Source organism: Rhinatrema bivittatum, chromosome 2, assembly GCF_901001135.1.
Source record: "Rhinatrema bivittatum chromosome 2, aRhiBiv1.1, whole genome shotgun sequence".
Taxonomy (NCBI): Eukaryota; Metazoa; Chordata; class Amphibia; order Gymnophiona; family Rhinatrematidae; genus Rhinatrema; species Rhinatrema bivittatum.
Genome location: NC_042616.1, coordinates 32189582 through 32202866, shown reverse-complemented (window position 1 = coordinate 32202866; position 13285 = coordinate 32189582). Strand labels below are relative to the sequence as shown.

The following is a 13285-nucleotide window of genomic DNA, read 5'->3' as shown; positions in this document are numbered from 1 at the left end:
AAGACTGGGAACAAAAAAATATATTAGACACTATTTAAAGGCAACATGTTGGCAAAGGGCTCGCTCAGTCTACACTAGGCTGTCTGCTTAAAGGAGATGCCAGTTTCCCTCCCTGTATAGGGGAGGCTTATTACTCCTTGCTCCAAGTATCCAGAGTCCCTGTTATAATCCAAGGGAGGAAACTCGTTGCTGTCCTCGAGGGATCCAGGAATAAGGAAGTGTTTGACCAATATCTGGTTATAGGACTTGGAGGAAAAAACACAGGAATGCCCTCTGAGTCTCAGGCATGCCCTTCATCCTAGGAGTCCCTGGATAAGAATACCTCAATTTCGCTGAAAAAACCCCAGAATAAAAAACCTGCAACCCTGAGCTTGTCTTTTATTTCTAAAAGCTACAGGCTCCAGAACCTGCGAATAACTCCCCTGTTTAGTCCTCCTCTCCCCGAGACCTACAGGGGAGGGTAAGGATTTCACCTTATTGATGCTCCAACAACCAGATGGCAGCCGCCGAGCCTCTCTGAAAAAAAAGCACACTCAAACCTGGATTACAACCTGAATGACTGCCTCCGCTAAACAAAAAAAAAACAAACAATCTTTTGCTAGGCAGACTAAAGCTTTGAGCATCAGTCAAAGTTTCACTTTTGGTTTTTTTTTGTTTTTGAATTGCACTCTGATACTGCAGAATTTTATTTACGTGGTGTGGCAGGACCCTACCTGTTGTCAGGGTCAGCAGGGGATCAAACTTGTGACCCTGGGTGTTCAAACAGGGGGGGGGGTTGCCGTGGAACTTCAGTGATTCTGCTGGTCCTGAAAGGGGAGGGGCTTCTACTAAGTCCCCTTGAGGACCAGTCCTTACTACAGAGCTCTCACCAGCGGGGAAAAGAAAACAAGGAAACTGGATTATATGATACAGGACTGTACTTATCCCCCTGTACGAGAGCACCCAAGGGTGCTGCCTATGCCCCGTGATCTTTTCACCTTGCAAAGTCCAGCACAAAATGGGGGACACCCGCTAAACGGAAGCTCCCCACAGCCTACCTTCCCTTTCTCTAGCCCAGAGCTTTCCAAACTTTTCATGTTGGTGACACACTTTTTAGACAAACATAATTTCACGACACGGTAATTCAGTCTACTAGTAAACCAGAGGTTAAAGGTTAAACGAACGAAACATATTTTGACAATTTATGTATGTTTCCTTAAATATATACATAAATAAAATGTTTCACGACACAACCTATCTCATGAAAACCTTAAATTTATATTAAAAATATATATTCCAAGATTCATGTTATTGTTATAATTTATGAGAAACAATAATAAAACAAATTGTCTGTCCCCCACACAGTCATCTCTCTCCTCCCCCCAGCACATGTCTGGCCCCCACACACTCATCTCTCTCCTCCCCCCAGCACATGTCTGGCCCCCACACACTCATTTCTCTCCCCCCAGCACATGTCTGTACACCACACACTCATATCTCTCCCCCTCAAGCACATGTCTGTCCCCCCAGCATGTTTGCCCACCACTCACTCATCTCTCTCCCCCCAGCACATGTCTGGCCCCCACACTCATGTACCTCGTCTTTTTGATTGTTGCCAGTTAAGTGCTTCACTCCCTTCCATGATCACCAGACACTGCTGCTTGCAGTCAGTACTCCTCATAGCCAGGCCTCATCGGCAGCAGCAGCCAATGCAAGGATGGCTGGGCTCGTTCCACCCACCAAGCCCCCCCAAAAAACGCGATTGACAGCAAAAATCACCCAATAATAAGCAACCCATAAACTGAAAAAAAAAAGTGAATCTCTAGAAAAAAAAAAGCCCAAACTCGCATCAGAGTTGACCGGGCTTGCGCGACACACCTGCACACTGCAGGCGACACACTAACGTGTCCCGACACACAGTTTGGAAAGCTCTGCACTAACGTGTCCCGACACACAGTTTGGAAAGCTCTGCTCTAGCCCCACCAGCCGTGGAGCTGCCTGGGTCCCTCTGTCCGGGCCCTTCCCTTCTCTCAGATCCTTTTACCTGGGAGAAAACGGAAAGCAAAGCACGGCCTCCACTGAGGAATGCTAGACTCACTGCGAGAGGTCCTTAAACACCAGGGATCATCGTTAGCAGCCTAGGGAGAGATAGGAAAAAGAGCCACGCCTTCCTCCTTCTGATCTGGGAGTTTGGAATCTTTTTTGGGGGGGAGCAGCTATTTTTTTTTTTTTTTTTAATCGTCTGCCAATATCTCCCAGCTGGATTTGGTTTAGTAGCCTCCTTCTTGCAGAGGACAAAAAGGAGGCGTGAATATCTGGCTTGCTTGCCTTAACATGCACCCTTCCTTCCTAATATATAAATGTTTTATTGGAAGCTGCTTAGCACTTGGAATAATGCGGCCTAAAAATGTTCTAAATAAAAATACAATATATAATATAAATATAATAAAATAAAATATTAAAAAAATGCTCCAGTTTATTAATAATTATTTGTAACTTGAATCTTCTTAACCCTATTGTTAATTGCACCAGTTTGTTAATAATGCTCCAGTTTCATGTAACTGTTTTATGTAAACCGACATGATATACCTACGAATGTCGGTAAATAAAAACCACAAATAAATTCATTAAATAAGTACCGTATATACATGTACCTACAAGGGAAGGCTCTGGCTATACAGCTCTCTATATGAAAACCTCCCACACTTTTTTTTTGGAGACAAGCTTACTGAATCTTCTAACTATAAACCCTGGCAAGAGCTGGAGGAAGGGGGGCACCAGAACGGGTAATTCACAACCAGGTTTCAGGATTCTAACCGGCTATTTGCATTTCAGTCCAGCCAAGGGGAGTTACCCGATTACAAGAGAAACAATCAGCCAGCTGCACGGCCTGGTCCTTCGAGCTTCTGCAGCTCCTAATCGGCCTTGCCTGCCTGTTGGAGACAGCCCTCAAGAAATTTCTCTCGACTGAGAACTTGGTACTCCCAATCACCGAGCATCGCTCCCTTTCCCTGAAGGCGGATCAAAGCTAGTGGGTATGACAGTCCGAGCAAAAACATGCCAACATTTTCTCATCCATTACCCGACATGCTGATGTCCTCAGCGTTAGCTGTGCTGCCTTCTTCAATTCCTGCTCCTACCAGGGAGAAAAATCAGGCTCTGCGCCTGCTGTCCTGGGAGCCCACTCAACCAGGGAAGTCGGCGCTCTGTTTGAAACCCTGTTTTCGTGTGCCAATGAACGCTTAGGGCCTCAGGCCCCGTTTCTCCTCAGACTCCCCTTATTAAAAAAAAAAAAAAAAAAATGACTACGTTTGAGTTTCCCTGCACTAGCCTAAATAGATCTGGATTTAACCGAGAGCCTGCTATCAATGCTACCCTAGGAGCTCGCTTCCATCAGGATCTCCAGTGCACTTTGCCTGTTTTCCTGTGCTTCTGCTTCTAGGACACACAGGACCGTTGGCTGTTTTTCCTGGGCTTCCACTTCTAGTAGGCTATTTGAGGACTCTGGCTGCTTTCCTGAAAGATCAGACCGAAGACACCACAGGAACAAATGACCGCGTATCCATCTATCTGTGTGCACGTCTGCGGAGGGAGTGACATACTGAGGAGCTGAAGCAGCTCCAGACCTTTTATAGAGAGAAGTCAGCTCTTGAATTTTATCCCTGCCTCCATTTGCTGGCCAGAAGACGCATTCCTACATGTATGGACTAGTCTGTAGGACGTGAAGGAACTTTTCATCTACCTGGCTAATAACGTGTGATGGATTTTCCCTCCAGGATCTTGTCCAAACCTCTTTTAAAGCCGGCGATGTTATTCACCTTGAGCACATCCTCTGGCAACATTCCAGTGCTCTAAGTGGGAAAAGTACGAATTTGTTTTGAATCTGCTAGTTGTTAGCTTCATGCACGTCTCCTTGTTTGCATATTATTTGAAAGGGTAATAAATAAAATAGCCTTTAAATTTACTCATTCCACCCCAATCATGATTTTATAAACCTCTATCATGTCCCCTTCTCTGCTGTCTTTCCACACTGCAGAGCCCTGGCCTGCGTAGCCTCTCATCGTAGGCGAGATGTTCCATCCCCTCTCTCATCTTTGGCGCCCTCCTCTGCGCCTTTTCTAGCTCTGCTATGTCTTGCTTAAGAGGACTGCTTATTATGGGTGTGTACAGTGCTGTGTATACCCAACAGTGTTATAAAGAGGACAGTTTTCAAAACTACTTAGGTGAGCGACACAAGCTTAAAAAAACAACACCACCATCTACAGTGCGCTAGAAGTACACGTGGCCTTCCACAATTCACATGCCTTACCCACACTAATCTGATTTAGAAAACCACTTTTCCCACAAAATACTGCTCAAAGCGACATATAAAAACTTTAGAAGAAGGCATTCCCCGGGTGCATTTAGGTCAGGGGAGGAAATAAACACACACCGATTGCATTTTCAAATCTGTGCAGGTCACTTACAACGGAGAAAGAAGTTGCTTGGGACCACAGGTAGGCTGTGCCCATGGCAAGTTTCTCTGAGAACTGGGGCAAATCCCGCAGGAAAAAAACTAAAGCTCTAAAAAAAAAAAAAAAAAAAGCTATGTGATAGTAATGGTGGTGAAAATAATGGAAGAGACACACAGAAAAAACAACAAAACACTAAACTAAAAATATAGACCAAAAACCAAATTAAAAATTTTAAAAAAAAGTGAAATAAAATAAAAGGAAAAATTACCTGGCACCTCAAACATTTTAGCTGGTGATTAAGATTTCTTTTTCCCCCCCCATTTCAATTTTTTATTGAACAACTTCAGCACATGGAACATCTTGCCAAAAAAAAAAAAGCCACATGCATAAACGAACAAGCCCTCTTTACCAGGGGGCAAGCTGAATCGTACAAAGTCTAAAACCCCAGGACATTAATCAGGATGACACAGGTCACTCTACTTGAAACCTGCCACCTCCATGAGAACTTCCACCCCAAGGGCACGCCATGACATCATGCCCTGAACTGAATCTCAAAGACGCCTTCAGCGAATACAGTGCAGGAGGAAAGCATGCGACACCCAACAGCCACAGAGACGCAGAGACGCAGAAAAAGGAAAAAACACGCCAGGCCCTGGACGGGAAGATGCAGTTATGAATTTAGCAAAGTCACACAAAAAATGGTAATTGAGCAGGGGAGTAGATGGCCCGTCTACTTATTGACTTCTCTGTTAACTTTTAGCCACTCAACACAGGGCATCCAGACCTCTTCAAACCCGGTCAAAGAACCATTCCTGATCGCTGTCAATTTCCCCCCATATAGTACACTCAAAAAAAAAAGTCTTCCCCAAATTGATAACAGACAGGGAACCCCCAACAGACACCATTTATAAGCTCTCTCATCACTTTAAAACAGCCAACACCACCTGCATCAAAAATGTTTATGCTCCATTTCGGTAAGTGACAGATTTGGGATCCCCCACCAAGTACAGTTTCAGATCCTCACCTCAGTTCGTCCCATGAGCGACTCAGAAAAATAAAATGATCTCAGCCCCCAACTTCTGCACTTCAGGACAACCCCACCATAAATGGAAAAAGGTGTGCCCCCCCTCTCTCCGCTTCCCCGAAGGCTGGGAACTGTCTATGAGGTTTAAATGGAGTCCAACAGCAGCTCAAACATATTCTCCATTAGGGCAGAGGAAAGAAAACTCTTCTTCTCAGCTAAAAACACTGATCCCATCCCCACATCTTCTGGTGCCTGCCCCCCCCCCCCCCCCCCCCCCCCAAATCTCACTCCCATGCCCTATCAGCCAGTTTATTCTTCAAATCAACATTTAACAGACCATAAAGCTTTGAGATTGGTCTGCAGTGATTAAGATTTCTAAGTAGTTTTCCACCCCGATTAATCAAATGAATTTAAAAGTGAAAAGTGAAAAGACTTTGCCTTAATCATAGTAATTAATATCCCTACCTCTTAAGGGCAATTCTTCAACGCTATAAGCACATTGACTGGCATATATGTTATATATTTAAACCCCTGCTTCTTTTCTCTGATCCAAGTTATATTACTCCCTTGTTTTATTGTAACTGCATTCCTTAGCCTTCTCTTGTTTAACGTTTTTTTTTTTTTTTACTACTATTACTATTATTTTATTATTATTATTACTTAGATCAATGTTATTTATTGCCTTTTGTTCCCTATCTACTTGTTAATTGTAAACCGACATGATGCGATTTTTATCGCGAATGCCGGTATAGAAAAACTTAAATAAAAAAAAAAAAAAAAAAAAAGTGTACTTGCAATCAAGTGTACAATGATTACAATTTTTTTTAAACCTTTAAAATCATTTCCAAAAAGGGATGCTTGTTCCCAGGCGCTAGCAGTGAGCAAGACGTTTATAGGGAGTCCAGGGAAAGGACTGTAGTAATCTCCTCCCACAATCTCTGAAGAGTGTGTATGTGTGAGAGTGAGAGTGTGAGTGTAGATCTGAGACACCGGTCATGTTAGCAGGAGATAAATAATGTTATTAAATCCCTGACCTCCAGTCAATGATCAGGATGTGTGCCTCCTGGAGAACTGTGCACAACCTTTACAGGCAGAGATACTTTCTTTTGATCAGGCATTTTACTCCTGCTCCTTTCATCTTCCAGCTCAGTTAACAAATGCCTCTGGGGCAAGGTTGGGGGCTCCTGCAGTCTCCTCCCACTACTACCCAGGGGTTTCTTCCTCTTTCTCAAGAAAGTGATCAGATACGCTCAACATCTACCTGATTCAGGATTAGCTTAGAAAGAAAAAAAGTCAGAACATAATATCTCCTGCCATCCTGAGCTCAGCCCAAATCCACCTGGGAATTCACACAAGAGCTCCTAAACCCTTTAAGAATATGTCTTTCCCTGAGCACAAATTAATGAAAAGCTCCAAAAAAAAAGTTGCCTGTGCACAGAAGTATCTTTATCTGATCTCCTCCTGTAAGCTGCAGTAGACCACAAGCCCTTCACTGCACGCCTAAATGACCTACAGGTAAGTAACCCTTGCATGGTTCTCAGCCTTCCTCAAAGACTTAACTCAAATCATATCCATTGGAATGGCTCTCTCCGAGCCTCAGCCACTTTCCTGCAGGGTCCAGCAGGGCTCCATCTTATCACCCACTCACTTTAACATCTACAGAGGCCCTTTGGGCAAATTTACTGTAATACACCAAACCATGCACTACTCCTGTGCTAACATCCAATTACTGTTCCCACTTAACTCAAACCAAGACACTATCAACCTAAACATTACATGGACAGGTTGGTTTGCTGGCTATGACAAATCAAACTAAATCTTTCATCCTAATAAAATTTAAACGCAAAAATATAAAAATAAGCCAAGTCTGAACACTAAAAAGACTGAAATGTTGTGAATAGGGAAGCATGAACTTACCCAGCCTTACCCAAATGATCCTAGACTGAACAACACTGACCCTTAGTGCCAAGCCCAGAGTCTGTGTTTCATTTTGGATTCTTAGTTAACCATCAAACCTCAGATCCAGTCGGAGACCAAAGCACCTCTTTCACCTCTGCCCCGCCTCTGGATAGCTGTGCCTTCATAACTGAAGAAGGAGCCTTTCTAATCTTCCATTTAGACTACTACAACGCACTCTGCACTGGCATCCCTATAACACTTAATTGCCACTTCCGTCTCTTAACAGAATTAAGTTAACATAAGTTCCTGCAAATTTTGTTTAAATGTAAACCGATGTGATATGTAAAATCGAACACCGGTATATAAAAGTAAATAAATAAATAAATTCCCACCTGGTAATGAATGCAACAAAAAAAAATCATCAAAACACAGATTCTAAAGACACCATGCTGGCTCCCGCCCTCTACTGCACCAAATTCAAACGTCTAACATTGGCCCATAAAACTCTCAAAAGTCAAGCACCAACCTACCTCATATCATCTCTAACCCTTTACACGCTCACTTGCTTTCTGAGCTCCTCAACACAAGCCCACCTGGCTGTACTCTCGCCCCAGAACAATAACCTTCACAGTCAGTTCCAACACTATGGAGCTCTCTAAGCCCCTTCCCCATCAGACTAGCCCCAGACCTTTCAGAAAAGGCTAATGAAAACTTGGCTGTTTGAGACTTTCAGCAGTAGCCAAGGGACCCAAGCCCTAGCAAATTTTATGCGGAGCTACTGAACATAAATCTGAATTATGAATAGAACTGCACTGTAGTAACCCAACCAATATATGCACCCCTTAGCCACAAAGGTCTTTAAAGTGTTTGTGACACCGCTGACTCCTACGTCTTAAGGAGAGGACTGTAATGCTTCTACGATGTCGATGAATACTTGATTTCTTGCTCCCTCTGTGTGCCATGCCTCCCATTCACCCATCATTATCTGAAAGACACCACCCCCCCCCCCTAATCGCCGCCGCTCTCATTACTACTAAAACCTGTCGTAAGGCTTTGCATTACTGTCCTTGTCAATTCCCCTCTGCCAGCCCTACCTGTGCAGCAGGCTCTGCCTCGGCCATGCTCTCTCCTGCTTTTCTGGGGAGGAGGAAGGTGTAGGCTCGCTCTTCTCTCTCTCTTTCTTCAAAGCTCTGCTCCTCAGTGCCCGAAACTTACAAATTTGCCGGCACTGCTGGCAGCAGAACAAGGACTTCCCACAAAGGCAGGGGCGGAGGGAGAAGGTGTATAGCGAGAGCACCGCCTGATGACGTCACCGGGGAGGGCGGATCTTTAGCTGAGGGCACCGTCTGATGACGTCACAGGGGAGGGCGGATCTTTAGCTGAGGGCGCAGCCTGATGATGTCACGGGGGAGGGCGGATCTTTAGCTGAGGGCACAGCCTGATGACGTTACCGGGGGGGGGGGAGGAGAAGCTCTACACAGAGTACAGATTGGAAAGAGGTGGGGGTGGGACAATGCAGGGCAGCTAAAACAGGGGCCCATACAGTAAAAACCGCGGGACTGCCGGCGCTCCGAGACCAGCGCCCAGGCCACGCTCCTGGGCACGCGATCAGGTCCAGGAGGCGGAGCTTGATAAAGCAGAGGTTAGAATTCTGTTCCTCTGCAGCTGCGCGCGTGGGTTCCCGCGCAGGAAGTACAGATTCTCCTCAGTCTGTGATTAAGCTGTAGTAGTCCAAGACCGATTGACTGCCAGGGAGGCGGGCGGGTCAGCATGGCTAATTCATCCTGCTATCTACGGAAACACCGTTTACAGTAAGCAAACTTGCTTTTCCAGTCGATAGCAGGGCTGAATTAGCCATGCTGTCATGGGAGTCCAAAGCACCAGATCACGTTTGTAATCAGCGGTAGCGGTGCGTGATCTCCGTTCAGTGGCAGTCAATGAGAATTAGATGACAAAGAATGCAATACTGCCTTTCCTATCTTTGCATCTTGCGAGGTTTGCTGGTCGAGGCAGTAGTGAGAAGTGAAAGTATGTAGAGACGTCCACGTGGCCGCTGTACAAATGTCTGTAGGCTGGACGTTGTTAAGGTGCGCCCACGAGGTGGACCAAGCTCTTACTTGGTGAGCAGTGGGTGTAGAGGATAATGGTATGTTATTAGTCTTATAGCAATACTGAATACATTGTACAATCCAACTAGAAACGGTCCGTTTGGATACTGGCAGACCCGGTGCTTTAGGGTCAAAGTGAAGGAGTTCAATTTTATGGACGATCGAAGGATGAGAAAACCTGAAACCCTGTGATTAACACTGCCAGCAGTGACACGCATTGAAACGCACGGCCATCTTGAATGTACTAACATTTGAAACGCAATGGCATGCATTACGCAATTACGTACTTACGCACTGACATTCGGTGAAACGCACCACGCCATTTTGTGATGATAATTTGTATTGTATTAATACGATTGCTGCTATAAAATGTCTAACCCGTCAATTAAATGACGAAACAATAAGTCTGATTATAAGCTACACCTACTTGAAAACCACGTTAGAAAATGCTTGTTCAGCAGGTTTGTAGAACGCATGTGCTCGAGATAAGAAATGTAGAATGTATAAGAGCCAGCTCCTAAGGGGGCGTGGCATGCAGTTGTACTAAGCCTTTGCCTTAGCTGCATCTTGCTGGCAATAAAAGTCTATCTTTACGGATCAGTTGTCTGGGCCTCCTTTCTGACTAAAAATTAGACGGTTACAAAAGGAAAGAAATAATTGTGAAGGTCTGGATAGAGCCTGTGTTCTAGAAATATAACACTGTAGTACCCGTTTGCAGTCCAGGGTATGAAGGAGCTTTTCCCTATCACTTGTATGAGGTGATGGAAAAAAGGTTGGAAGCTCAATGGTTTGGTTGAGGTGGAAAGACGAGATGACCTTTGGCAAAAAAGATGGATGTGTCCTGAGAACGACTTTGTGAGGATAAAATTGCAAGTAAGGAAAATAATGTACCAGTGCTTGCAATTCACTAACTCGTCTTGCCGAGGTTACGGCCACTAGGAAGACTACCTTCCAGGTTAGGTATTTAGGGTGGGCCGAGTCCAATGGTTCAAATGGGGGAAGCATGAGGTGTTCCAAAACCGTGTTAATGTCCCATGGTATTGTCGGCTTGGATATGGGTGGTCGTATACGATACAGTCCTTTGATGAAACGCGAAAGGAGTGGATGGGTGGAGATAGTAGCGTTGTTACACAAACTATGGTATGCTGCGATGACAGCATGGCTAATTCATCCTGCTATCTACGGAAACACCGTTTACGGTAAGCAAACTTGCTGTACAGATTGGAAAGAGGTGGGGGTGGGACAATGCAGGGCAGCTAAAACAGGGGCCCATACAGTAAAAACCGCGGGACTGCCGGCGCTCCGAGGCCAGCGCCCAGGCCACGCTCCTGGGCACGCGATCGAGTATTTAAATGAGGGTCCGCGGTTTTTGACAGGAGCGAGGGCTGTCAGTGGGTTTGACAGCCAACGCCCAATTTTACCGGCGTCGGTTCTCAAACCCGCCGACAGGTACGGGTTCGGAAAAGGGATGCCGGCAAAATTGAGCGTCCGCCTTCCAACCCGCGGGCCACGGGCAGGTTTTACTTTTTTTTTTTTTTTAAATTTTGGGGCCTCCGACTTAATATCTGCTTTTCTGTACACTTTCCCTGTGCCGGCCGAAATTAACTTCTGCCTCTGCTTAGCATCCTCACATGGAAATCCCATGCAAATGAGAGCATGTAGCAGTACACCCGGGTGCAGAGAGGTGCGCTAGTTCCTAACCCTGGTTGGAAACTTTATTCTTAGTTGGAGAAGTATAGTTTCTAACCTTGCTGAGCTGGCCCTTAAGCATTTTTCAAATCCTGACTTATCCAGCTAAGTGGTGGCAACTGACTGCCATGACTTAGCAGGATAAGTCCACACTGTAAGAACATAAGAAAATGCCATACTGGGTCAGACCAAGGGTCCATCAAGCCCAGCATCCTGTTTCCAACAGTGGCCAATCCAGGCCAAAAGAACCCGGCAAGTACCCAAAAACTAAGTCTATTCCATGTTACCGTTGCTAATGGCAGTGGCTATTCTCTAGGTGAACTTAATAGCAGGTAATGGACTTCTCCTCCAAGAACTTATCCAATCCTTTTTTAAACACAGCTATACTAACTGCACGAACCACATCCTCTGGCAACAAATTCCAGAGTTTAATTGTGCGTTGAGCAAAAAAGAACTTTCTCCGATTAGTTTTAAAAGTGCCCCATGCTAACTTCATGGAGTGCCCCCTAGTCTTTCTACTATCCGATTCACATCTACCCATTCTAGACCTCTCATGATTTTAAACACCTCTATCATATCCCCCCTCAGTCGTCTGTGGTGCAAATTGCTGCCACTTAGCCGGATAAGTATGGACTTATCTGGCTATCTGTCCATCTATCCACCATGTAAATTGCTACTGCCCTCTGAGACCCAGCTGAAGGAGAAAGCCTGCTCATTCCTCCCCTCCCTTCGGGGCAGATGCAATACAGTGCATTCATTCACTCTGACTGGAGCAGGCGTTAATAGCTGAGCGCATTGAAAAGAAGTACAGAAAAGCAGAAAAAACCTGCTTTTCTGTACTTCTTTTTTAAAGTAAAAAAAATAAAATCGGCAGACTGCCGAGTTATGAAGACCGGCGTCAGTTTTCATAACCGGCCGTCTGCCGGTAATGAAAATGGCTGCCGATAAACTCGGCGGTCGTTTTTTTTATTACTGACAGACAGGTTATGAATACCGACGCCGAGTTTACCGGCGTCGGTCTTCATAACTGGCAGCCGCGGTGGGTCGTGTTAGGAAGGAGGCGCTAAGGTTGCGCAAGCGCCCGCTCTCAGCGCACATAATTGCATCGGCTCCTTCCTGAGTTAAAATGTGCATTTGGCCCATGCTGAAGGCACATTTTCCAGTCACATTTTAGTACAGCATTAGCTTACTGCATTGGGAGTTTTAAAGAATTGTAATCTGCATTAAAACTACATATTGAAATCCAGCGCAGTTTTTCAATGCACGGTTTATTGCATCAGCCCTTTCTGCCTTATTGTTCAACCTCTATCGAGCCCCTGTTGGTAAGCTACTTGCGGGCCTCGGTGTGGGGTACCCATATCGATGCAGATGACATCCAGTTTTATTTTGAACACCAGTCTTCTTGGGAAGATACTTCAAAGGTACTTTCTCTTTATGTCTACTATTTAATCTTGGATGGCTCACAACAAATTGTCTTTAAATCTTGCAAAACCAGATCTTTTGGTTTTACAGCACCACCTCCACTTCTGACATTCCTGCTACGTTATCTTGTAAAACTCTGCCCTTGCCAATCTCGCATAAGGTAAAAAGTTTAGGCGTCTGGATTCAGTCCAGACTGTGTTTCCCAACATCAAATTAAAGCGATCATTAGATCTGGCTTCTTCACTCTGCATCTGCTTCACGGCCTAAAGCCTTTACTCAATTCTGGTGACTTTTGTTTAGTGGTTCAAGCCTTAAGTTTGCCCTTCCTTGACTACTGCAACGTGGTTTATTTGGGCCTTGGAGGCACTTCAGCTTTTGCAAAATGCAGCTGCAAGGCTGATCTCGGGCATGGGCTTCCGCGACCATATTTCCCCAGTTCTTTTTTACTTGCACTGGCTTCCAATTCAGTGGAGAACAAAGTATACAATCTCTCTGAAGGTTCATCACCTGCTTCAACTTAATTCCTATCCATGGGCTAATGCCCTGTTGAAGGTCTATACTCCCAATCGTAATTTGAGATCACAGAACAGAGGGCTGCTTGAGGTGCCAGCACACCAATTGGCACGGCTTCAAGAGACAAGAGAGCGAATTTCTCCATTGCATCACCACAAATATACTAAGACCTTCAGAGCCGGGCTTAAGACCTATTC

At 45.1% G+C, this 13285-nt stretch overlaps 1 protein-coding gene across 2 annotated transcripts in view; it reads right to left on the bottom strand.

Annotated features, from left to right (window-relative positions):
• LOC115083760 (oocyte zinc finger protein XlCOF6-like) overlaps positions 1 to 13285 on the bottom strand; it is a 136015-nt gene that overhangs the window by 98181 nt on the left and 24549 nt on the right. Inside the window, exon 1 of one of the 2 annotated variants that reach the window (XM_029587765.1) lies at positions 8451 to 8659. The exons of the other annotated variant lie outside the window; for it this stretch is intronic. Coding sequence (XP_029443625.1) covers positions 8451 to 8477 — 27 coding nt within the window. The 5' untranslated portion in view covers positions 8478 to 8659. Of the gene's footprint in view, positions 1 to 8450; positions 8660 to 13285 lie in introns of those variants that run through there. 2 annotated transcript variants of the gene reach the window in all.